This window comes from Mus musculus, chromosome 12 (genome assembly GCF_000001635.26).
Source record: "Mus musculus strain C57BL/6J chromosome 12, GRCm38.p6 C57BL/6J".
In the NCBI taxonomy this organism is placed as follows: Eukaryota; Metazoa; Chordata; class Mammalia; order Rodentia; family Muridae; genus Mus; species Mus musculus.
Window position 1 is genome coordinate 69,322,419 of NC_000078.6, and position 27,191 is coordinate 69,349,609.

Here is a 27,191-nt window from a genome sequence, read left to right on the forward strand (position 1 = left end):
AGGTTCCCCAAAGGGGCATCAAAAGATCCTGAGCATCTCCACAATGCACTGAATCCATTCTGAAAAAGACTTACCCTTACATGGCCTCCAAGATCAATTTACCACAAGATTTTTGGACATGGCTACTATTTCTGTAACAAACCTAAGCTGTCTGTCACTGCTACTTCCAAAAGGCAAGACAATAAAAGTAGTTGTATAAACTCTGCAACTTTATTAATTTGTAAATGTAAACCAATATATATTATACAACTAGCTTTACACTTAGGCAAAAGAAATGCTAATATTAATAACTAGGTCCAATTGCCATTTTTAAGAACTGTCATGAAATTAAAAAATATATATAACTTTATGACAGGGACATGGCATGCATCAATCAATAGAATCTAATACCACAGCAGTTTTCAATTACAAAACACAACATAACCACAAAAGGCTACAGAAGTCTAGGTTCCTTAGTTAGGTAGGCAATCATAGCACCTCTGTAGCACTTCCTATCACTGCTAACCCTAAATTCAAATGGAAATGTTAACTTATAAGTACCCAAATTTACTTGTTATATATATTTATAAGCTATCCAGTAAATGCTCAAGTTTTACCAAAAGTACTTTGATTATAAATTTAACCATTTTTAACTCGTTAAAATATTTTTTTCAGGGCTAGTGAGATGGCTCAGCAGGTAAGAGCACTGACTGCTCTTATGAAGGTCCTGAGTTCAATTCCCAGCAACCACATGGTGGTTCACAACTACCCGTAATGAGATCTGACGCCCTCTTCTGGTGTATCTGAAGACAGCTATAGTGTACTTATGTATAATTATAAATAAATCTTTGGGCCGGAGCAAGCAGGGAGTGAGTGAGCAGAGTTGACCAGAGCAAGTGGGCAGTCTGGAGCAAGCAGAGATCCTAAAATTCAATTTCCAACAACCACATGAAGGCTCCGTACAGCTATAGTGTACTCACATACATAAAATAAATGAATTAAAAAAAATTTTTTTTTCAATCCTTAGTATAAAACAAGAGCGTATTTCATCTATCCAGAAATTGGTAGTACTTTGGACTATTTTTAAAATTCTGGATATCATAGAAGAGACTTAAGATTTAGAAATAAAATTAGAGAGTAAAAATCATGAGCCATGAGCTGGAGAGATGGCTCAGTGGTTGAGAGCACTGACTGATCTTCCAGTGGTCCTGAGTTCAATTCCGAACACCCACATGGTGGTTCATAACCCTCTGTAATGGGATCCAGTGCCCTCTTCAGTTACTCACATATATAAAATAAATAAACTTTAAAAAAAACCACAAGCCATGGCTAGATATGATGGTGAATTTCTATGACACTAGCTAGCCCTTGGGAGACAAACACAGAAGAACTGATGCAAGTTCAATGGCAGCCTGATCCATATGACAAGTCCCAGGCAGGCCGGAGTTATACAGTGGTATCTTGCTTGCCTCAAGAGAAGACCAAAGTCTCAAGCCTGGCTGAGAAGATAAATATTTAGTTGGTCAAGTGCTTGCCTTTCAGGCACAGGATGTAAGCTGAATCCACAGAAAGCCTGTGGCCAGACAGTATGTGAGCGCCTGTAATCCTAATACAGGTGGGGAGGAGACAGGCTCCTGTGCCCACTCAGCCTGGCCTAATCAGCAAACTCCAGACCAGGAATATAAAACCCAGTCTCCAGAGAGAAGCTGACAGTGCCCGAGAAACACCTGTTATTACCCTCTGGCTTCCATACACAAGAGCACAGGAACACACACACACACACACACACACACACACACACACACACACACACACAAACACACACACACACTACCTAGTTGTTCCATTTCTTCTGCCATGAGTTCACTTGTGCAGCTTGTCAGTGTTTCCATGTCTTCATCCTGCACTCTGACTTTTCGTTCACCTCGATGTCTCCAGACACAAGACTCATCTACCTAGAGAAAAAGTCCTTCCTCACTGCGGGAACTTTAGGAAGAGTGTAAAAGTGTAAAAGCCTAGAGAAAGTAAAGAGTACCTTAAAAAGGAAGCTAAACCCCATCATTAGGTATGAAGGAGGAAGGAAATTCTTTTTTCCTAAAAAGATAATACACATTAATGGTTATAAAAATCTGTTTTCTCCAGTTTTTGGTCTGAAATATGCTATACCTATAATTATATACATTTGACCTTGTACTATAACATGAACACTTACACAATTTAATATTATATATAGGAATAATTATTAAGAAAAAGTGTGAATGCTTGCTACCATCTTTGGATTTGTCAGAACCATAATAATCTTATTTTTTACTTTAAAAAGGTCAGGCTATAATTATTATTATAACTAAACTATATGAAATAGATTCTCATTAATAAATGCTGAATTCGCCATGGCAAATTTATTTCATAACAAAATTTATATGTGCAATTACAACAAACCACTTCTACTTTATGAATATCTTTAAAATGGCTCTTGCCCCCATAATCCAACTTAGGGATATTTATTATGTTAAGCTGTTACCTCTTATCATGAAGCTTCCTGTTGTTAAATATTCTCCTGTTGGTGCTGTTTTAGACACCTGAGGAACACAATAATGCATTATATTCTTATCTAAAGAAAAAGAAACTAAAATAAGACAGGCTCTCGGGTGTTACAGGTTGGCTTTGAACTTGCTATAGAACGGAGGGTGACCTTGAACTGCTAACCTGACCATCTCTTGAGTACCAGGATTACAACAGTGCCCTACCATGCATGTCAGGAATATACTCTATCCAAATTAGCTACAACTTCAGTCTCGAAGACACTTTCAAAAAGATTTTTTTCTACCCCAGAGAAGGAAATAATAACATTCAAGCAAGCAACTCTAAGCCCTGAAAACTTTATAACTTAGTAAATATTCTCAATACTGAAGACACAGATATATACTTCCAATGACAGATATACTTGACAACAATAAATGAAGAAATAATAAAAGATCTACTATTCCAATAAAATGCCACAGGCTGCATTGGAACTAGCTTTTTCTTCTAGCATAGTAATATTTTTTTTTAGAAAAATAAGTTTAATAAGCTTACTACAAAATCTTGCTGGAAGATAAAATTATAGTCATTAAAATCCCTTTCTGGGATTCTTTTTGACAGTAAAACAGCTTTTCTTTTCCTTAAAAATATTTTGAAAGATTTTTCTCTTCCAAGATAGGTTTCTCTGTGTAGCCCTAGCTGTCCTTCAATTTAGAGATCAGTTTGCCTCTGCCTCCCAAGTATAGGGACTGAAGGTTCTCTGCTACCACCTCCCAGCTTTGAAGATTGTAAATCATGTCTATCTCTGTGTGGCTGGGTGTGATTATGTGCATGTGAGTGTAGGTGCCTGCTGAGTTTAGAAGAGGGTGCTGGAGCCCCTGGAGCTGGAGTTACAGGTAGTTGTAATCAAGGTGCTAGGAATAAAACTGGGTTCTCTAAAAAAGCAGTACACATGCTTCAACAGCTAAGCCATCTCTCCAGCCTCCAAAGTTTAATAATTTAATGTGTGTGTGTGTGTGTGTGTGTGTGTGTGTGTGTGTGTGTGTGTGTGTGTGTGTGTGTGTGTACTATGTACGCTGTGAAGCTCAGAGGACAGCTCGCAAGGAGTTGATTCCTCTCCCACCATCTGGATCTCAGGGACTGGGTTCGGGTCATTAGGCTTGATGAAAGGGCTTTTATGAGCCACCTCCCAGCCACTAAAACACTTTTTCCTAGGAAATAAGGATAACAGAACTTTAAAAAATATAGTTGTTAAAACAAAATAAAGAGCCTATTCCAAAGATTTTACACATTTGTGATTACTCTAAATTTGAGAGTATCTTTTTAGTTCTAAACAGAAAACCACTTTAATAGTGGAGTTATAAACATTATTAATTTCCTAAAACCACATCACAGAACAGCAAATAACATAAAATGAAACAAATCTCAAGGATGATAATGAAATTGATTTTTTCTTGTAGAATTAATACATCATTATCAGCTATAATTCTTGAAAATGTGGATCTCCTTTAAGTGGGAAGTCAAATCCAAAATGGATTAATATCAAAGAGCACTAACAGCTGGACTTGGTGGCACAAGCCTGTGGTCCAGGGACCTGGATGACTGAGGTAACAGGACTGAGAATTCAAGTCCTGTGTGGGATATAAAGTGAGTTCAGGGCTGGTGAGATGGCTCAGTGGTTAAGAGCGCCGACTGCTCTCCCGAAGGTCCTGAGTTCAAATCCCAGCAACTACATACATGGTGGCTCACAACCATCCGTAATGAAATCTGATGCCCTCTTCTGGAGTATCTGAGGACAGCTACAGTGTACTTACATATAATAAATAAATAAATCTTAAAAAAAAAAAAAAGTGAGTTCAATACCAGCTAGAAAAACTTAGATCTCACAACAACGGGCCAAGGACACTTGCTCAGAACGCAGGTCTCTAAGTGCAATCTCCAGTACGGCAAAACAGAACAGCATTAAACAGAAAGAAGGGCAATTACTAAAACCAAGTGAAAACATAAAACACAAGTTATGCTTGCTTTCTGGAAAGGCAAAAGAGAATTCAGAAACTTCTAACCAAGATGAATAGGAAAAGGTATTTTTAGTTCAACATTTCAGTCACTAGTAGATCATTCTCTACCCAGCAGAACTCCATAGGTTACCCTCGTCATTTGGCTCTTTATTCAAATCTTACCAATACCTGTTATTTTATTCAACATGGTAGCTTTAAAATTTTTGGTGTTGGTGCATACCTTTAATCCCAGCCCTCAGGAAGCAGAGGCAGGCGGATCTGAGTTTGAGGCCAACCTGGTCTACAAAGTGAATTCAAAAACAGCCAAGGATACAAAGAAAAACTTTGTCTTGAAAAACCAAATAAATAAATAAACAAGCCTCTCCCCCCCCCCCCCCCCCAGCAGCAGGAATGTGGCACACACACCTTTAATCTAAGCACTCATAAAAGAGAGACAAGCAAATCTCTGTGACCAGCCTGGTCTACACAGCAAGTTCCAAGCCAGTCAAAGTTACATAGTGAGACCTTGCTAAAAACAACAACAAAAATTGTTTCGTTTTCTTCTTCACAGCACTTCCTACTAGTATGCATACATTTTTCTCTACTGCTTAAACATAAGCTTTAACAAGGTAGGTACTTTGCCTACCTTCTATAGCTTAGCATTTATAATGAGGTTTAGCTCTTAAGAGATCAGGAAAGTGGACCACAGCCCTTATTACCTGATGATGGTACACCCACCAAGCACTAGTGATAACACGTGCATCCCAAGCAGCACTGTAGCAAAGTGCCATTGTGCCTGCTTCAGTCAAAGTCCGTGGAGGGATGGGTTCGCCTACAATAGCAATGCCACGTTTCAATACCAAAGTATAGGGTTTCTACAGAGCAAGATGTCAAAATTATACTTAGTATAACATTGAATAACAAAGACAGGGTAACAAAGATACCACATTCATTTCAAGAGTCTATTTAGCTATCTACCTACCTGTTGTTGTAGTGTTAGGGACCAAAACCAAATATTTTAAATGTTATTTATTTATTTATTTATTTATTTAGGGTTTTTTTTGAGGCAGGGTTTCTCTGTGTTAGGGACCAAAACCAAATATTTTAAATGTTACTTATTTATTTATTTAGGGTTTTTTTTTTTTTTTTTTTTTTTTGAGACAGGGTTTCTCTGTGTAGCCCTGGCTGTCCAATCCTAGCACTTGGGAGGCAGAGGCAGGTGGATTTCTGAGTTCAAGGCCAGCCTGGTCTACAGAGTGAGTTCCAGGACAGCCAGGACTATACAGAGAAACCCTGTCTCAAACCTCCCCCCCCCAAAAAAAACCCCACTCCACCCCCCCAAAAAAAAGAAAAAAAAAAGGGGGGTACTGTACCAACGAGTCCTAACTCCTGTTTCTCTTTCTTTGTGAAGAGAAGATCTTCAGCCCAGGCAGCTATATGAACTGCTGTATAGCTGACGACCAAGTTGAACTTCTGATCCTTTTGTCTCTACTTCTTGAATGCTAGAATTACAGGCTTGTTCCATCATGTCTGGTCCATTTGGCACTGGAGATCAATGCACCCTTCTGAGCTATATCCCACACCCCTTATTTTTATTCTTTTAATGTTGCTATGTCTGCTTATCAATTTATTCATTGCTAGTTATGGTAGTTTCGATGAGAAGCTGCCTATAAATTTCAGGCAGTTGAATACTTGGTTCCCATGGGTGACTATTAGGAGGAATTTGGGGATAGTGTAACCTTGCTGTAGGAGGTGTGTTACTGGGAGTGGCATAAGGTTTCAAAGCCTCCTGCCATCCCCAGTATAATCTCTTTGACCTGTTTGTACACCTGGATGTAAGCTCTCAGCTCCTGCTCCAGCAACCTGCCACCACTGTTGGCAGCCTGTCTCTTCATCAGAAACTCTTAGTTCTCTGAAACATAGACCTAGCTAAACTCTCTAATAAATTACTTTGGCTACAGTGTTTTATCACAATAATAGAGAGGTAACTAAGATACAAGCATATAACCTGGAACATGAGTCTACTGCCTCTACTTCACAACTGTGCCATCACACTTAGTTACAACCTGGTTTGTATCCATCTTAGGCTGTGTGGATATTGTTACTTGTTTATTGTGATTATAAAAGTTTGGTAATTTCCTTAGGTTTTTTTTTTTTAAAAATGTAAGAACAAGGGTGGGCCTGGTGGCAAACACCTTTAATATCAGCACTCAGGAGGCAGAGGCAAGTGGATCTCTGAGAATTGGAGGCTAGCCTAGTCTACATATTGAGTTCCAGGCCAGCTAAAGCTATACAGAGACCCTGTCTCCAAAAACAAAACACACACACACACACACACACACACACACACACACACACTCATATTCCCACACCAAACAACACCCGCACACACCCCCCCCCCGTGTGTGTCTGTGTCTGTGTGTGTGTGTCTACGATCATATTCTTTAGCTGTCAATTCAAGCATCTTGAATTTCATTTTATTACCATCTTAGTTTGGGTTTCTATTTCTATTACTGTGATGAAATGCTACAACACAAAAAAGCAACTTTGAGGAGGATCTGTGTGTTGCGAGAAGCCAAGAAAGAAACTCAAACCAGGCAGAAACCTGAAGGCAAAGCTAATGCAGAGGCAATGGAGTGTTGCTTACTGGCTTGCTCATCCTGGTTTACTCAGCCTGCTTTCTTATAGCATCAAGGGCCACCAGTCCAGGGCTATCCTGTCCCTACCCGAAACAGGTGGGACCCTCCCACATCGAACAACTTATTTTAAGACCAAAGATCTCATTACATAGTGTAAACTGGCCTGAAATGTGGTTATCCTCTGCCTCAGGCTCCAGAGTGCTAAGATAATAGATGTGCAGTTTCTGAGTCTAGGATTTTCTTTTCTTTCCTTTCTTTTTTGTTTTGTTTTTTTTTGTTGTTGTTGTTTGTTTTCCATACAGGGTCTCTCTGTGTAGCCTTAGCTCTCCTGAAACTTCCTCTGTAGACCAGGCTAGGCTTGAACTCACAGATACACAACTGTCTCCCGAGTACTGGATTAAACTTGTGTACCATTACTACCCAGCTGGGGTTTTCTTTATGAAGTATTTTTGAATATTTACTACCTAACTCAGTCTCTTTACTTGTTATGGATTTATTTCAATTTTCTATTTCTTCTATCATATAATCTATACTGAGAATGTTCTCTGTATACTTGTTAGGTGGTGTTCTAAAGATATTGCTAGGTTTAGATATCAATGTGTTCAAGTCTTCTATTTCCTTGTTAATTTACTGTTTTAATTATTCTATTCATGTTCAGTGTTAACATCTCAAAATATTATTGCATATACTTGTATCTACCCAACCCCCAACCCCATTACTGTCTGGTTTCCCCTCATATATTATAAATGCTGGACAAGTATGTTATGACTCTTACATTCATGCAATGTTCTTGTACCATTACATCTTTTTTCATCTTTTTTTGTTGTTTGCAGTACTGGAGACTGACTACTAATTCTTGATTATTGGTTACATTATATTTTCAGGGCCAAAAAAGAAAGCCCTGGGCGTGGTGGCGTATGCCTTTAATCCCAGCACTCAGGAGGCAGAGGCAGGCGGATTTCTGAGTTCGAGGCCAGCCTGGTCTACAAAGTGAGTTCCAGGACAGCCAGGGCTATACAGAGAAACCTTGTCTCAAAAAACAAAACAAAACAAAACAAAACAAAACAAAACAAAACAGCATATTTTCAGGGGCTAGAGAGATGGCTCAGCAGTTAAGAACTGACTGCTTATCCAGAGGTCCTGAGTTCAATTCCCAGCAACCACATAGTGGCTCACAACCATCTGTAATGGGATTCAATGCCCTCTTATGGTGTGTCTGAAAACAGCTGTAGTGTATTCATGTACATAAAATAAATAATTCTTAAAAAAAAAAAAAAAAAGAATGCTATAAAGAGGCCAGAGAAATGGCTCAGCAGTGAAGAATGCACACTGCTCTGGCAGAGGACCTAAGCTCAGTCCCAGAGCCCAACCCCTCCCTGACTCTGCTTCCGGGGAATCAACACTTTCTTCTTTTCTTCAGGATTCAACGGGCACTGCATGGATTACTTGTGTACATCCCCATAGACACACACATGCAAAAATAAAATATATTAAAAAAAAAAAAAGAAAATTCCAGACAATAGAAATATATTACCTGTCGGATTCTTAATTACACAGCTGGTAGCTCCATGAAGATCAGCATGCACATAAATGTCTCCTTAAATAAAAACAAAGTGAAATAATGATACTTTAAGTCCTTTTTCTTTTGTTTTGCTTTCTTACAAATGTTTTACTTTATTTTAAAATTTTATGTGCATAAATGTTCTGGCTGCAAATATGTGAGTGAAGCACCCGTATGCAATGCCTACAGAAGGAAGAAAAAGGAACTCGATCCTCTAGAACTGTGGTTACAGGGGGTTGTGAACCATTGTGCAAGTGCTAGGAACTAAACTCAGATCTGTTGCAAGAGACGTAAGTACTCTTCACTGCTGAGAAATCTCTCCAGCTTGCTTCCTTTCTTTTTTGAAATGGTCTCTTTATGCTACTTAAAGTGGTCCTCTAGACTTAGCCTCTTTAATGGCTCCAACTATAGGTATGCACTACACACCCAGCTTGAAGTCCTATTTGTAAACTGGAAAAATAGTCACAAATTATAGCACCAAAACATTAACCTTTAAAAAATGTGATCCACCATGACTGGAAACTATTTTGTAAATATAGCAGAAGATCAAAAGTCCAAAAAAACAGATTAGCATGGCAATACTACTTTTGATATACCCACTTAACAAAAAGTGGCAAAGACTTCAACAAAATGTAAGCCAAAAAGTGTTAAATCTCTAGTTAATTGTCAAGCAAGAGTAAAGGATAAAAACCAGTGCCTACTAGCAAAGCAACTGATACGCCGTTCAAGAGAAAATCTCATACGATTTTAATCTCACCTGGTGTCAAGTATCTTTTCACAATAATCTCATTCTGCTGCTGATCCCGACCACCTATGATTAAATAGTTCTCTGAACTAATGAACCACAGAAATTTCTCAAACCTATAGAAAGAAAACAAAGTTAACAATTTTTTTATATATATATAAAAAAAGGCCTGAATTCATACCATTTTCAAAACAAAATATAACAAAACAGGAAGTTGCCATGCCTGTATAGAACAAGATATCAGCAATTCTATGGCACAGCTACCATTCAAGCACAGGCAAATCTTACTAAAAACATGTAATACAGTTTTTACAATAGTCTTCCAAGAAATTAGATTCTGTCAGGACATAGTGGCACTTGCCAGTACTGGGGAGGCAGAGGTAAGAGAATCTCTGTGAGTTCTAGGTCACCCAGTGATACAATGAGACTCTGTCTCTGTCAGGGGGAGGGGCAGAAGAGGCAAAGATGGGGAAGAAGAGAAGCAGGAACTAAATTCTATAAAAAAAAAAGTTATCTCACTAGGAATTGTGGGTAAGACATACCGATGTTCCCAGCACTCAGAAGCTGAGGTTCAAGGGCAGCCAGCACAGCTATATATGAACTTAAGGCTAATCTAGGATATCAAACCAAGTCTCTCTCTCTGTCTCTGTCTCTGTCTCTCTCTCTCTCTGACACAGGGTTTCTCTGTGGTGTCACAGCTGTCCTGGAACTCATCCTGTAGACCCAGCTGTCCTCAAATTCAGAGATCTACCTTGCCTCTGCCTTCTAAGCGCCATGTACCACAAACTGCCCAGATATCCGTCTCTGTCTGTCTGTCTGTCTGTCTGTCTGTCTGTCTTTTGGGGGGGGGGACAGGGTTCCTCTGTGTAGTTTTGGCTGTCCTAGAACTCACTCTGTAGACAAGGCTAGCCTTGAACTCAGAAATCCCCCGGCCTTTGCCTCCCAAGTGTTGGTATCAAAGGCATGTGCCACCACTGCCTGGCCTATTTATTTCTTTAAAAAAATTTTTTAATTAGATGTGTATGTGACTATTTGCATATGAATATGTACACATAAAAGCAGGTGGAGCTGGAGTTAGAGAAGATTGTAAACTGCCTACTGTAAGGGCTTGAGAACTTCACTTCACTCTGGAAGAGTAGTACATAGTTCTGAACCACTAAGGCATGTATCTCTCCAGCCCCAAAATTATTTTACTTTATATAGGTAGCATTCTTAAACATAAGGATGGCAAAGCAATGAATTAACTATACAAATCAAAGGTACAAAATATCAAATGCCCAAAGATTCCGCTTTCTTTCATCAGGATACCAAATAGGTTCTGGACCACTGGTAAAGCAAGAAATTATTCCAGGTGGGATGGTACATACCTATAATCCCAGCACCTGGGAGGATGAGCCAAGAGAATCAGAGTTCAAGGCCTGCTTGAGCTATCTAGGGAGATACTGTCTCCCTATGACAACCCTCTCCCCTCCAAAAGAGTACTATTATGGCTTTTCTCAAAAGACAAAGTAACTGGGGTTTTCATTAATTAGTTTATTATCCAGATAGAACGAATAACAGGATGGAGGAATTGCTCAGTGGTTAAGAGTATTTGCTGCTCTTCCAGAGGACCTGGGTTTGATTCTCAGAATCAACATGGCAGCTCACTAGCCGGGCAGTGGTGTGCGCGCCTTTAATCCCAGCACTTGGGAAGCAGAGGTAGGCAGATTTCTGAGTTCGAGGCCAGCCTGGTCTACAAAGTGAGTTCCAGGACAGCCAGGGCTACACAGAGAAACCCTGTCTGGAAAAAACCAAAACCAAAACCAAGACCAAAAAACAACAAAAACAAAAAAACATGTCAGCTCACAATGAGTGAGCTGTAACAACTCCAGTCCCAGGGAATCTGACACCCTCTACTGGCCACAAGTAGATCGCAGCCATTCATAGACATTAAACAACCATACTTATAAAATTCAAATGAAATAAAAGAGCTATAACAGTGTGTGCTTATTTGACATTTAGAAAATGACAGACAATATAGATAAAAAATAAAGATCTGGTATATTATATGTAACAGAAATATCTTTGTATGGTTACATCTATACCATTTAAAACTTTAAAATATGACATATAGGCATTAAGGAATACTCTATCGTATCCCTCAAAATATAATAGGAAAGGATTTTATTTTCTGATTATTTATTTACTTATTTGGTGCTGGAGCCAGAACTCAAGTTAATTTTGACTTATTTGTTAAAAAATTTCTAGGAACTTGGATGTGTTAGTCAAATACTCTTATCACTGAACAACATCACTTTTTTGTTTTGGAGACAATTAAGTAGCTCAAGCTAGCCTTGAATTTATGATCATCCTGCCTGAACTTCATGAATGTCAGGATTATAGAAATATGACACCATGCCTGGTTTCTAATATTTTTTTGTTTGTACGTTTTTAACACTGCCAAAGATACAACCCACAGACTCAACTGTATTTACCTAATGAGTTACATCTATGCCCCAATGTGATTTTGTTGTTGTTGTTGGCGGTGGTGTTTTGAGACTGAGTTTCCTATGTATCTTTGGCTGTCCTAGAACTCACTATGTTAAACAGGCAGGCTTCAAACTCACAATTCCAGGACAGCCAGAGCTACACAGAGAAACCCTGTCTGGAAAAAAAACCAAAAAACAAAAAACAAACAAACAAATAAGGAAGGCACACAGGACAGATGGGGCAAATAAAAGCAGATGTCCAGATGGGTCTGTGTAAGCTCCAAATAACAAGAGGTTACATGTGGTATGAATGCACTAACTGCCTCTGTATACAGAAAATTATCAGACCAGAAAGCAAAAGCAGTAAGTGTGTGTGTGTGTGTGTGTGTGTGTGTGTGTGTGTGTGTGTGTGTAAAACACAGGTTACGGAAAGACTGAAATAAGGAGTGGAAAAGATGTAGCATGCACACTAATGAAAAGAAGCCCAATTAGATGACAGCTCCACGTTTCTATTGATTGTAGCCTCAAAGAAAGCAAAAGTGGCAGAAAAAAGAAAATGGACAAATCAACAATTTATAAACTTTCTGAGAATAAAGCCACTGCTAGAGAATCTAAATAATCAAACTCTACAAAGAAAACTAGGCATAGTGGGTGATGCAGGTCTGCAATCTGAGTATTTGGGAGGCTATGTCAGAAAACTGCAACTAGGCACATCCTGGCCTACACAGTGAATTCAAGATCAGCCAAAAATAGATAGATAGATAGATAGATAGATAGATAGATGGATGGATGGATAGATAGATAGATAGATAGATAGATAGACAGATAGACAGACAGACTAGCAGACTGACTTTGTGTTCAAACAAACAAACAAACAAAATCATAAAAACAAAATAACAAAATTCAAATTTGTAATAAACACTTAACTCCCCACCCCTCACCCCAATACACAGGGTTTCTCTGTGTGTCCCAGAATTCACTCTGTAGATCAGGCTGACTTCAAACTCATAGATTTTCACTTGCCTCTCCCTAAGTGCTGGAATTAAAAATGTGTGCCACCATGGCCAGCTTTTGAAACACTTTCCCATAAGGAACTATTTGGGGCCATCCTACTTTATAAATAAATTCTATCCACATTTAATGACAACTAAAAAAAAAAAAAAAACCCACATTTCTAGCTTGTTTCATGAAGCAATGGGACCTTGATATGTGTACCTGATAAGAACGCTACAAGAAATAAAAATTATAGATCAATCTGACCAAGAGATGTCAAATATAATCAAACTAAATACAAAGAGAAGGAAAGCGAAAAACACGTAAGAACCCTGAAAAATGAAAAGCAGACAAGTGATCATATCCAACTTAGGAAGCTGAGTCCTAAGATGACACTTGAGCCCAGAAAAACAAATCCTTTTACAATCCAAAACTCAAAAATGGGACATAAATGAGATGTGATAGTACAGACTTTTGAAAACTGAGTCAAAAGGCTCCAAAGTTCAAGGCTAGTGTGGCTACACAGGGAACCCTGCCTCAAAACAAACAAACAAACAAACAAACAAACAAACGGCAAAAGATGGCTAGTTAAAGAAACAGAGTTTTAAGATGGGGTTTAAGACAGGAGGACTGGCTAAGAGTCTGCTCACACAGTTCTCCATCTTCTTTCCAGCTCTAAACTATGTTTGCGGTTTCACCCTCCCAGAAGGCGGGGTACCATATAGCATACATGAGCCATCAATGAAACAGGAACAATAAAGGCCTAATACCATGTATTGCTCCCACTAGGTCCTTTAGATTGTGACAGCCTAATAAAACATAAACTATAGAAAGAAAAGAGTCCATCAATTTGAAAGGGAGTGAAGGGGAGAATGGGAGAGGTTGGGAGGAGGAAAGGCAAAGTGGGAAGTGATATAATTACATTTTAATAACAAAATGAAATTTTGGAAAAAAGAAAAAGAAGATGAACAAACAGATGCTTAAATGGCAACAAATATATATAAGCCAGTCATGGTGGCACAAGTCTTTAATCCCAGCATTTAGGAAGCAAAGGCAGGATAGGATGATCTCTGAGTTCAAGGACACCCTGGTTTACATTACAAGTTCTAGGACCACCAGGGATATACAGAGAAATCCAGTCTCAAAAACAAAAAACAAAACAAAAACCAAATATATTCTAGTTAGAAAATCTCCAAGAGTAAGCATGTGGCCTAATCTGTGAAGGCTCGGGATTAAGTCTAGCACCAAAATATAAATAAAACTAAATAAAAAGAGATCTCTGACATACCCAAAAAGGTAATACCAATGGCATTCTAATGTATTTATATATACTTGAAAGTTTGACACTGAGTATGTGATTTTTAAAAAAAGGCAAGTTTAACATTTTTAAAGGTATGTTTATAAGATAGAGCCTTGTGTAGCAAGACTACTGTTAAAGTCAACTCCTTTGCCTCAGCCTCTCAAGTGCTGGGACTGCAGGGGTGTGTTTGAGTGCTGGGGACTGATGCAGGACACTGCACATGCTAGGCAAGCACTCTCTCATGTAGGGTACACTACCCCCTGTGGACTGGGTTTGTCGTTTTAAGGTAAGATCTCACATTGCCCAGGTTGATCCCAAACACCTAGGCTCAAGCAGTCTTCCAGCCTCAGCCTCCCAAGTAGTTAGCATGCAGTTGTATGCCTCTGCACTAGCAAGCACCCAACTACCCCCCACCCCATAGCTGAGTTACATGGCTGGAGTTACAGTGCTGTAAACTGCCCAACACAGGTGCTGGAAACTGAATTCAAGTCCTTTGCCAGAGTAATACATGCTCTTCTCCTAACCACTGAGCCATTTCTCCAGCCCTAGATAATTTTTTTTAACTCAAAGGAAGACAGAACAACAACAGAAAAGCAGCAAGAAAGAAAGACAGAACACTACATGGCTCAGCTGTAACTACAACAGAGAATCAGTCTATAAAAATATTAAAGTTGATCATCAACCTTGACAAAATTATATCTGTATGTAACGCAACACAAGTGGAAAGAAACTGAAATTCTCATCTCCTATAATAAGAGGTCAATGAAAGATTCTAGAATAATAAAATCCACCAAGTACAGTATGAGCTAGTACAGAGAGAACCAGGAGAATCTAAGTATCAGGCCTCCAAGAGGTAAAAGCAGACGCTAGAGAGATAGCTCAGTGGTAAAGGCACTTGCCACATACTTAGTTCAATGCCTAGAACCCAGTGATGGAGAGAGAGAAACAACTACTGAATGCTGTCCTATAAGCTCCACGGCTGAGTCCCCATTCACACACCCACACACCACACAATAAATGACTAAGTAACAAGTAGAAAGACCTAGAGCTAAAGAGTAGTTTCATTGGGATAAGGATGATGAATTACAGGACTACAGGTTTCACAGCTTACTCTGTATGTGTGCTTGACATTCTAAATGATATACATAATTCCAATAAAAAGAAAAACTAAACATAAAAAAAAGAGCAGAACACTTACCAATACACTTTTCTTGCTTTTTGGATAGAAGTAACTGTTTGTACTTCTTTTAAGGTTTGCTTTGTTTTCTTTTCTGCTGATTTGAATGCCTATTTATATAAAAAAATTTAAATAATTTTAAGATACATTTACATAACACCAAAGTACACAATAGCATAACAAATTGCTTCAGACAGCTTTCACTATCTCCATTGATCAGGCTGGCTCTATCTAACTCACAGAGATCATTCTGTCTTAGCCTCATAGATTGTACACACCACCACTGCCCAGCCTAATAAATACTACTAAGGGCACATGAAATGGTTCAGTGAATAAAGGCACTTGCTGCCAAACCTGATGACCTGAGTTTGGTCCCCAGCACCCACAAGTTGCCCTCTAATCTCCATATATGTCCTATGTGGAGAAATCTTAATGGAAGAAATATTTTATGCCATAAAGTGATTTGGTTTATTCACACAAATATATGCATAATGAAAAATAAAAGGTATCTGCCTTAAGAAGTAAAATAAATTAAATATTGTATTTTTTATTTATTGTATGCAAAATTTTAAGACCTACAAATTAAGAACTTCCTTAATGCTGGAAATGGTAATGTACCCCTATAATCTCAGCACCTGAGAGGCAGAGGCAAGAAGATTTTGAGTTTGAGGCTAACTATAAATCAATTATGAGGCCAGCCTGGATCCTAGAGCCTAGATCAAAGAGGTTACTTAGTTAATAGATATACAGTATCTACTTTGTTCCAGATAATACTCTAGAGCATTGGTTCTCAACTTGTGGGTCGCAACCCCTTTAAGAACTGAACACTTTCACAGGGGTTGCATATCAAATATCCTGCACAGCACATATTTATAATACGATCATATTATAATAGCAAAATTATAGTTATGAAGTGGCATGGGGGGGTGGTGTCACCACAACATGGTATTAAAGGGTTGCAGCATTAGGAAGGTTGAGAACCACTGCTCTAGAGACTAGAACACAACAATGAACAGACCAACATGACACATTTTGTTATTGTTATACTATATATAGCCTGGCTGGCCTGGAACTCACCATATAGACCAGTCTGACCTCAAACACAGATATCCACCTGCCTCTGTCTCTGCCTCCCTAGTGCTGGGATTGAAGACATGCGCGTGTGCACATGCTTTTGTCTCTTGTGTCAAAGGTTGGTCTTAAACCCACTGTACAGCTTAGGATGACCTTGAACTCATGATCATTCTGCCTCCACTTCCCAAATCCTAGAACTATGGTCAAGTGACACAGTCAGTACTCAGTAGGTTTTGCTTAGGCATTAAGTTGAGAACCAGAAGTAAATGGGGCTGGCAAGATGGCCAAAGGGGTAAAAAGCCCTTGCTGCAAAGCCTGACACCATGAGTTTAAACCCTGGAGCCTCGGAAAGGAAGGAGAGAAGTAACTTTACAAGATTGCCCTCTGAGCCGGGCGGTGGTGGCGCACGCCTTTGATCCTAGCACTTGGGAGGCAGAGGCAGGTGGATTTCTGAGTTCGAGGCCAGCCTGGTCTACAGAGTGAGTTCCAGGACAACCAGGGCTACACAGAGAAACCCTGTCTTGGAAAAACAAACAAACAAACAAAAAAAGACTGCCCTCTGGCTGACATGTTCCCTCTGGTACAATGAGCATACGCATGCACACACATATGGGTTAAGAGGAAAGAGCTCTGGATATTCCTAACATTTGAGTGGTAAGAATGAAAGTGCTATTTGCTGAGATGGGGAAAGAAGGAAGTGCAGGACAGTGGAAGAAAGTAAATACAAGAAATATGCACATTTAAAGCAAAATTAAAACTAAGACATTTCTAAATTAGGAAACCCCACTTAAAAAGAAAAAGCCATTAATGCTGCCCAAAACAATGATCGTTACTCTTATCACCTTACCTTCTCAGCAGCTTCAACAGTCCTCTGGGTTTTTTTAGCAGCATACCTCTTATGATCATAATATCTAGAAAAATAAATCTATCTTAAATATTCAGTGAAATCTATTTTTAGTTTTTAATTTACAGTCTTAAATCATATAGAACCAAGTTGTATAGAGCACAAAATTACTTTTTAACAAAAGAAGTATACACCTAAGTTCCGAAGCAGTTTCCCCCACATTGAACCCCCACCTTTGAGGGTATTGCTAAGAGACCCAGGAAGTGAACATACTTCACATGTCTGAGAAAGCTGTAGCCTGCAAGATTCAGGGTCTCCCTCCTCTTAGAGAACCAGTAAACAGCTGCTTAAGAAGGAGACTGCCAGGGCTGGTGAGATGGCTCAGTGGGTAAGAGCACCTGACTGCTCTTCCAAAGGTCCAGAGTTCAAATCCCAGCAACCACATGGTGGCTCACAACCATCCATAACAAGATCTGACTCCCTCTTCTGGTGTGTCTGAAGACAGCTACAGTGTACTTACATAAAATAATAAATAAATCTTTAAAAATAAATAAATAAATAAAAAGAAGGAGACTGCCAACTGAATTGCAAGAGATCTCTTGGACTTGTTGATGTGCCTCCAACAGCACAGGCCTCCAGATAGATAGACAGCTTTCCTGAAGCCCCCATGCTGAGGTAGGCTTTCAGAGATGTGGTTGCTTCTGCATTATCCCTGCTGCAGTAAGTCAGCCCTTGCTCATACACCAGTTAGTAACACCAATAAAAATCCACTGGTTCATCAGGTTAGACTTTAGTGCAATCCTTCCTTTAGTTTGTTATGGATTTCTTTCTAGGGGTGCGTGCATGCGTGTGTTTCATTTCCCCAGAAAAAGTCACTCATACAACAGGCACAATGACTATTGTTACTATCCTACTGACTTACTAAAATACTCTAGCAAGAGTTTACAATAGGGCTGGAGCTATGACACAAACATTAAGAGCACGGGGTGCTCTTCCAGAGGACCCAAGCTTTGTTCCTGTCATGACATGACACTGATGCTCACAACCACCTGTAACTCCAGTTCCAAGGGATCTGATGCACTTCTCTGACTTCCTCAGGCACCAGGCACATACTGGTGTACATAATACATGCAGACAAAAATATTCATAAATAGACTCACTGGGTAAATGCTTACTTTTTGGCATTGGCATAGGCTGACAGGCTGAGATCCACATCTACAAGCAGCGGCTTGTTCTTCTGCGGCTTCTGCAGCTGCTTGTTCTTTTGCTTTTTTTTTTTCCCTTTTGGTGCTTCAGCATCACTGTTCTCAATGCTGGCATCACCATCACCATCTTCCTCCTCTGATAACAAGTATGGATTTCTATTAAAAATATTCAATAGTATTTCACTAATGTCGATGATATCACTTTTCATTTCAAAATTTCCTCATAAAATTAGAAATGATTTCATTGTGTTTTCTATTTCTGAGAATTCCCAAAGAAAAAATTAAGAAGAACACAATGAACAGTTAGTTAACAAGATAAACACAAGCACTAACTGGCAAGCCCCACACTTACCGTAGCAGCATCGTAACGTGGTTGGTTTGCAGTTTTAGCTCTTTGATTGCACATGCAACCGGGTCTCCTTGAGCTTGAGCTTCTTTCACAATCACTCCGATTTCTGTCCAGTCTATCTGGTTGGCCAACGCACTTCGGACTACCTGAATGGCTCTGTCCACTATCTGCAGGTTCATCTCTATGAGCTCCCCTTTCAGTTTATCAATTTCCTTAAGAAACAAAACAAAAAAATGAACGCAGTGTAATGCCAGCTGAGATTGTCATATTCTGGAAAGCATTGTAAAAGCTAAACATTAATACCTGAGCCTGCTGAAGAGCTTCTAATCTGTTTTCATGATCCTTTCGGACATTATCTAATTTCTTCAGTGCTTGTTTTTCCTTAGGGTACAAAACAGATTTTTCAAAAGTTAGATTTCTTTCAATGCACAGCACGTCCACACCTCAATTCCTAAAGCTTACTGTGTTAGTGGTTCTACTCTGTCAATGTTGTCACATAGGCAACTTAAAAAGTTTCCCCAAAGTTCGCTCCCTCAAGTCTTACCCTCTTAGAAATGTCATGCTGATATATTACCTCTGCCTACCTTCCATTCTCTATATAGAATGTGTGCTTTAGTTACAAGTAAATTATATATAAGTATGACCCCAATTCACTTGGCATTATTCAAACAGGCAGAATTCAAGATTTCCTATGACATACTAGATATATTTTTCTTTTTAAAGTGGTATTAGGGATCAAATCCAGGGCCTCATGCACACAAAGAAAGCATTCTACCCGAGGTATATCAGTAGCCACAAATAAAAAATTTTAATTTGCCGGGCATGGCGGCGCACTCGGGAGGCAGAGGCAGGTGGATTTCTGAGTTCGAGGCCAGCCTGGTCTACAAAGTGAGTTCCAGGGCATCCAGGGCTATACAGAGAAACCCTGTCTCGAAAAACCAAAACCAAAACAAAACAAAAAAAATTTTAATTTGATTCCATGTGTGTGAATGTGTAATGGACTGAAGATGCCCATGGAGGCCAGAGAGGACACTGGATCCCTTGGAGGCGATTCTGACCAGCTCATTGCTGGTACAAAAAACTAAACTTTGATTCTCTGCAAAAGCAGTATGTGCTCTTAACACCTTAGCTCTCTCCACACTGCCATACATTCTTTTGTAAAATAAGTATTTAGAAATTTTACTCTTGGGCTGGAGAGTTGGCTCAGTGGTTAAGAGCACTTGTTCTTGCAAAGGTTCCGGGTTCAACTCCCAGCACCCACATGGAGGTGCACCACTTCCTTAGATACATAGACATACATGCAGGCAAAAGCACTAATACACACAAAATAAAATAAATCTGGTATTTTATTCTCATTCATGTGTGCATGTGTGTGGATTTCTGTATGTGAGTGCAATGCCTGCAAAGTCCAGAGGGAGTTAAAATTCCCTAAAACTGGAGTCACAGGCAGTTGCGAGCCTCCAAGTGTGGGTGCCATGAACCAAACTGGGGTCCTCTGGAAGAGCACTATGCATTCTTACCCACTGAGCTATCTCTCTAGCATCCCAATAAATTCTTTATAAGTACAAACAAGGGGCTGGAAAGATGACTCCGTGATTAAGAGCACCCGCTGTTCTTACAGAGGACCCAGTGACTCAGTCATCTTTAACTTCAGTTCCAGGGAATCTGACATCCTCTTCTGACCCCATGGGCGCCAGGCACACATACAGTATACATACATACATACAGGCAAAATACATAAATACAGCTAAAAACAATGTTTTTGAAAGCACAGATAGTTGTTTTATTGACATTCTGTTCTCTCAGCATGATATTCCACAGTTCTTTCACTCACACAATCTTTGTCTAGGGTTGAAGGCCCCTGATTAGTATTTTTTAAAAATCCAATCTCTTCCAAAAGTGACTTTGATCAGTTTATAAAACGGATCTACAGCACATGCTCTAAAAACATGGTCAAATGTGCTCCAAAAATAGTGAATGTGAAATCCTCATTGGGGGATCATGAAACAGATTAGACAAGGACCAATTTTTAAAGCAGCATAACAAAAACAATATAAAGTTTATAATAACGAAACTGGCTCATGTGACTACCTTATTTCTCAAAGCTCACAATGGCCAAATTTGAGGAGCTCTGGGATGCTTTAATACACTGAGTCATGCTAGGGTGTAACACTGACTAATGTGCCCACTAGAGTTCATTGCCTTTAAAGGATCTGAAGTTAGACGAATAGGGCTGAGAGTGGGGATGGAATGAGGGCATACTTTTCAATGTGACTCCCGAGCTTTTATCATAAACTAAGAGAAGGGCTAGTTGTGGTAGCATGCCTTTAATTCCAGATCTCCAAGTTTGAGGCTAACTTGGCCTAAATATTTAGTGTCAGACTAGCCAAAACTGCAGTGAGTCCTTGTCTCAAAAACAAAATGGAGAGATGCTAGTGGTTAAAAGTATTTACTGTTCTTTCAGGGGACTAGAGTCCAGTTCTCAGCATCCACATGATGGTTCACAACACTCTGTAACTCCAGTTCCAGAAGATCTGATCTGAAAGCTTGCACACAACATCCCATACTTCTGGAAGGCAACTGAATCTTTTTTTTTTTTTTAAAAAAAGATTTATTTATTATATGTAAGTACATTCTAGTTGTCTTCAGACTCTCAGAAGAGGGCGTTACAGATGGTTGTGGGCCACCATGTGGTTGCTGGAATTTGAACTCAGGACCTTCGGAAGAGCAGTTGGGGCTCTTAACTACGGAGCCATCTCTCCAGCCCCAAGGCAACTGATTCTTAAATAAAAACAATATCTACCTTCCAAACCACTCTGACTAGCTAGTTTAATATAAAAGTTTTAAGTGATACTATACCTGTTGTAAAGCTTTTAAGTCAATTTTCTGCCCTTCTATCTTGGAATAAAATTCATCCACGGCCTTATTTTAAAAAAGAGAGAGAGAGAGACAAACAATTGGCTGTAAGGAAAAAAACAGTCTGGTCTCTACTTTCCTTGCGCACACAGCGTTAGTCTGTTTTCTACCACAGTGCCCTTACTACCTGACCACCTTTCCAGTGACCTATTCTACAACTAACAATCTCAAGAATAAAACTAAGATGGAGTATTGGTCTTATCTTTTAATAAAAATGGCAGTAATTGTTTCTAATAGTTGTACCTATGAGTATGTTGACTTTTAATCAATCCCCAAATTCACAGTGACTGCAAGGCAAGAATATTTTCTGAGTTTCTTTCCTTTCTTCCTTTTCTTTCCTTTGCAGTGTTAAGGATTAAATCCAGGACTTTATGTATACACTCACACTGGGCTACATCCCCAACCCCAAGACAGCATAAACAATTCTTACAACTTATGTCATGCTAACTAGTAAAAACAAACAAACAAACAAAAAATAAAACTAGAAAACTCACCTTGTCAAATGATTCAAATTCTATATATGGACATTGTAAATGCTGAGAAAACAAGAAAGGATGAAACTCCTCATACCTGTAAAGCATTCAAAATATCACAATTAAGAATATTAATCATCCTATAGAGAAACCCTGTCTCAAAAAAACCAACCAACCAACCAACCAACAAACAAACAAATAGAATATTAGTTTTCCTATGAAGCAAACTGGCTCGTGGCCCCACACTTACGTGAGTATGTCTTCAGCTGGTTTATCTGCATCCAGGCTTGGTTTTGCCTCTCTTTTCTGAATTATATAGCCCTAAAAAACAAAAACACTAGGATTACACTCAACTATATTCACAATTAACAAAAGGCTGACTATCTGAATGATATTTTTTCTAGCTAAACTTTTTTTTTTTTTTTTTTGGTTTTCGAGACAGGTTTTCTCTGTGTAGCCCTGGCTGTCCTAGAACTCACTCTGTAGACCAGGCTGGCCTTGAACTCAGAAATCCACCTGCGTCTGCATCCCGAGTGCTGGGATTAAAGGCGTGCGCCACCACGCCCAGCTTCTAGCTAAACATTTGGAATACAGAAGACTAATATTAAAGTACGAGGTAATGTTATGATTGTTTAGCTATGAGGCAATTATAACCCACACATTTTGTTTTCAAGTAATACCAAATTAAAGAATGCTTCTCTAAAATCAATTCAAGACAGACTGTTCTCCTCAGGTCAGTACAGTCTTGCCTATAAATCCAGTACTAGGGAGGCTGCTGTGGAAAATATTGAGTCCTGAGGCCATCCTGGGCTCCACAGCAAGACCTTGAGTCAAAGAAAAACCAAGTGGCTAAGACTGCTTATTGCTCTTCCAGAAGACCCAGGTTCAGGTCCCAGTACCCACAGAACGAGGCTTGCAACCATCTGTTGCAAGGGCTCAACACCCTCTTTTGTCCTCCAAGGGCAACCACACATTGTGCACACACTCATATAAACACATATACATACACATAATTAAAAAGACAAACTTTTTTTTTAACACGAATTCCTCAACTATTGCTTCTTGCTTTTGTAAAAGGTGGGGTTGTGTGTATCCCTGGCTGGCTTTGAACTTGTTCTTCAGATCAAGGCTTCTGACCCTACTTCCTCCCTCCCCTCTCAATGCTAAGATTACAGATATGCACTCAAATGCCTGATTTAGACAGTACTAGGGATCAAACCCAGGGCCTAGTGCACTAAATGCAGGCTAGTTTTATATTGAGCACCAATGTAGTATTTTCTATATAAAATAAAGAATAGAAAAATTTTTACAAGAAGCAATACAAAATGAAAGAGACTATCCTGGAATTAGGTGTACAGTCCAACTGTACAGTATGAGTGCATATGTGGAAGACCTTGGATTCAAGCTCATACAAGAAAACAAAACTCTTAAATTATAAATATTTTATTTCTGAAAATCCAAAATAATACATGAAAGCTGTGAGATGGATCAATGAGTAAAAGTATTTGTCACTAAGTCTGACAAGCCTGAGTTTGATCACTAGGACCTACACAGTAAATGGAACTGGCCAAATACTGCAGGCTGTCTAACCTCTCGAATGTTATCACTCCCCTCTACCCATGCGAAACAACACACAGTATTTACACAGTGCTGCTACCTTTCCATTGAAGTTGGATGTTTTCCTCAAATAGTCTTCTGCCCTCTGTACACAAACCAGTATCTTTTCAATATCTAATGGAAGAAATAAAAATAAGGGGAAAAAGAATGCCAATTAAGTTGAATAATACAATTAAACTATCATTTTAATATATAATACTTTATATCATTTATTAACAATATCAACATATCAATATACCAAGATATTAATGTTTATATATAATGTCAATGCTGATACTATACTAACTAATTATAAATATTAATGCAATAAATATATTAACGTTGTAATATAATTAATTATGTTAATTATAATTATTACAATTTTTCCCTCTGGCCCATGTAACTAACATGTTTCTCAGAGAAGTTGTCTCATAATGGCCAAGTCTGAGAGGCTCTGATTTGCTTCTCTAAACACATAATTATAATTAATTAAAAGTATATTATAGAGCCAGGCATGGTGGCACACGCCTTTAATCCCAGCACTTGGGAGGCAGAGGCAGGCGGATTTCTGAATTCGAGGCCAGCCTGGTCTACAGAGTGAGTTCCAGGACAGCCAGGGCTATACAGAGAAACCCTGTCTCAAAAAAACAAACAAAAAAAAAAACCCCAAAAAACTAAAAAAAGTATATTATAATTCATTATATTTTTACAATATAAAAATAAGTATGTTAGAAATAATCAACATAATCAACATAACATGGTCAACGTAAGAGTATGAATTTATTTCTATGTTATTAATATATTAATAATTAAACATATTGATATGATATTTATTTATTGTTGAGGCAGGGTCAAACTATGCAGTCTTGGCTGGCTTGGAACTCACTATGTAAAACAAGGCTAGCCTTGAATTCATAGAGAACAACTTTCCTCTGCCTCCCAAGTGCCATAATAAAGGCATGTGCCACCATGCCTGGCTCAATATATTTATTTAAAATCAACAATAGAAAGGTAGCTGAATATGATGGTATAGGCCTGTAATCCCAGCACTAAGGAGACTCAGGCAGGACAATCATGAGTTCAAAACTAGCTTGGGCTATACAATAAGACCCCATCTAAACAAAAAGAAAAAAAAAACAAACACAAACAACCATAAAACTGGGAATGTTCTCAGGTCTCCAGGAAGTAGAAGACGACTCAACTCATTACAAGCTGTCCTCTGAACACACACACACAAGCACACTAAATAAAATGTAATAATAATAAAAACAAAAAACAGATCAGTGAGATGGCTCAGTATGTAAAGGTGCTTGCTACACATGAATTCAACCCCCAGAATACATCATAAAAGTGGAAAAAATAAGACTCCACACACATACTATGCATGGGTCCTGCTTCCCCAGCATATATCAGGCAGGTGTGTGTCCACACACACATATTAATTTTTAAAAGTTAAAACAACCAGGAAAGCATTTATGAAATAATATAAGTGCTTAAGAAAATGAGATACTGGGCTGGGGAGATGGCTCAGTGGTTAAGAGCACTGACTGCTCTTCCAGAGGTCCTGAGTTCAATTCCCAGGAACCACATGGCGGCTCACAACCATCTGTAATGAGATCTGATGCTCTCAGCTGAAGACAACTACAATGTACTTATAAATAAATCTTTAAAAAAAAAAAAGAAAGAAAATGATTTTATTACTTTAGCCTCATGATAGATTGTAATCTATGAAAAGATTATATGGTTATATAGCTAATATTAAGCAACCAGTTTTATAATATAATTTTATAATAACAAAAACACCACCACCATCTGTTGTCACTGGAGATAAAGAGGATACATGGCACCTTGCCAATCCCAGATCAAAGTTTGTTTGTTTGGTTTTTTTTTTTTTTCTTTTTTTCAAGACAGGGTTTCTCTGTATAGCCCTGGCTGTCCTGAAACTCACTTTGTAGACCAGGCTGGCCTTGAACTCAGAAATCCGCCTGCCTCTGCCTCCCAGGTGGTGGGATTAAAGGAGTGCGCCCCCACCGTTCGGGGCTCAGATCAAAGTTTTGTTCCCTTAACTTCTACCTTTAAAAAACTAAAATTATTTCTAGAAAAGAAACGACGTGCAAGAGGCTAGAGAGATGGCTTAGCAGTATGGGCTGCTCTTTCAGAGGATACAAATTCAGTTCCCAGCATCCACATGGTGGCTCACATGGGTTGGACTCCAGTCCCAGGGAATGTCTGACCTCTCAGGGCACCAGGCAAGCATTTACTGAACAGACAGACGAACAAGGAAGCAAACCATTGATGCATTTAGAAAAGAAGAGAAGGAAGAGCTAGGCATGCCAGTACACATTTATAAGATTCAGGGAAGTTGAGACGGGAAAATTCAGAGCTCAATGACACTGCACTACAATGTAGGGAAAATCTTTTTTAAAAAAATTCAAAACAAAACAATAAATGAAGTGTTTGTCAGTAGAACATTGTTTAGCACCTGTAGGGCCTTAGGTCTAATCAATTTCCAGTACCGTAAAACTTCAAAGAAAGAAAAAAGGATCAAAGGAAAGGGAAACATGAAAATGTACAAATACCGACCATGCAGACCTACCTTTGCTCTCAAGTTTTTCATCCACTTTAGCATTGCCAGAGAATCCACTTTCTATAAGACAGTGCTCAATAAGAGCTGGTCCATAGGCTGTATAAAAGTAAGCAGGATTGTTGTTATTATTTTCCTATAAAGCTTCACATTTAAAACACTGTATACATTTTTTTAAAGATGTATTTATTTATTATATGTAAGCACACTGTAGCTGTCTTCAGACACACCAGAAGAGGGCATCAGATCTCATTACAGATGGTTGTGAGCCACCATGTGGTTTCTGGGATTTGAACTCAGGACCTTCGGAAGAGCAGTTAGTGCTCTTAACCGCTGAGCCAGCTCTCCAGCCCCAACACAGTATAAATTTATAGCTCAATATGAACAATCTACTTAACACAAGTACCCACTGAAAGTAATTTTACTTCTTTTCAAATGGTATTAGAATTAAGACCTGATGTAACGAGAGGAGTTTGAAATCACAATAAGCAGAGAACTGGTACATGTTACAGGCATTTAACAACACATACATAAGGTTAACTAGAAATGCAGAGGTCATGAGTTCAATTCCCAGAACCTACATGGTAGTTCATAACCATCTATAATGGAATCTGATCCCCTCTTTTGGTGTGTAGACATAGCACCTGTATACATAAACTATATAAATAAATCCTAGCAAACAAATGTAGATAAAACAGCTATACACACAAAATTGTATAAAAAAAAAAGTAAAAAAAAAAATTACTGAAAAGTATTCAGACTGAAACAGAA

General features: G+C 38.8%; 1 protein-coding gene across 3 annotated transcripts in view; it reads right to left on the reverse strand.

Annotated features, from left to right (window-relative positions):
- Nemf (nuclear export mediator factor) overlaps positions 1-27,191 on the reverse strand; it is a 45,661-nt gene that overhangs the window by 10,878 nt on the left and 7,592 nt on the right. For all 3 annotated transcript variants that reach the window (XM_030246848.1, NM_025441.3, XM_011244157.3), the window contains 16 exons: positions 26,433-26,519; positions 23,898-23,971; positions 22,491-22,561; positions 22,262-22,337; positions 21,711-21,773; positions 19,155-19,232; positions 18,855-19,063; positions 18,473-18,658; positions 17,301-17,364; positions 15,401-15,489; positions 9,454-9,557; positions 8,670-8,732; positions 5,216-5,328; positions 2,501-2,558; positions 2,015-2,073; positions 1,814-1,934 (listed from right to left, as the gene is read on the reverse strand). In XM_030246848.1, the coding sequence (XP_030102708.1) occupies positions 1,814-1,934; positions 2,015-2,073; positions 2,501-2,558; positions 5,216-5,328; positions 8,670-8,732; positions 9,454-9,557; positions 15,401-15,489; positions 17,301-17,364; positions 18,473-18,658; positions 18,855-19,030 (1,033 nt within the window). In that variant the 5' untranslated portion in view covers positions 19,031-19,063; positions 19,155-19,232; positions 21,711-21,773; ... (2 more) ...; positions 23,898-23,971; positions 26,433-26,519. The remainder of the gene's footprint in view (positions 1-1,813; positions 1,935-2,014; positions 2,074-2,500; positions 2,559-5,215; positions 5,329-8,669; positions 8,733-9,453; positions 9,558-15,400; positions 15,490-17,300; positions 17,365-18,472; positions 18,659-18,854; positions 19,064-19,154; positions 19,233-21,710; positions 21,774-22,261; positions 22,338-22,490; positions 22,562-23,897; positions 23,972-26,432; positions 26,520-27,191) is intronic.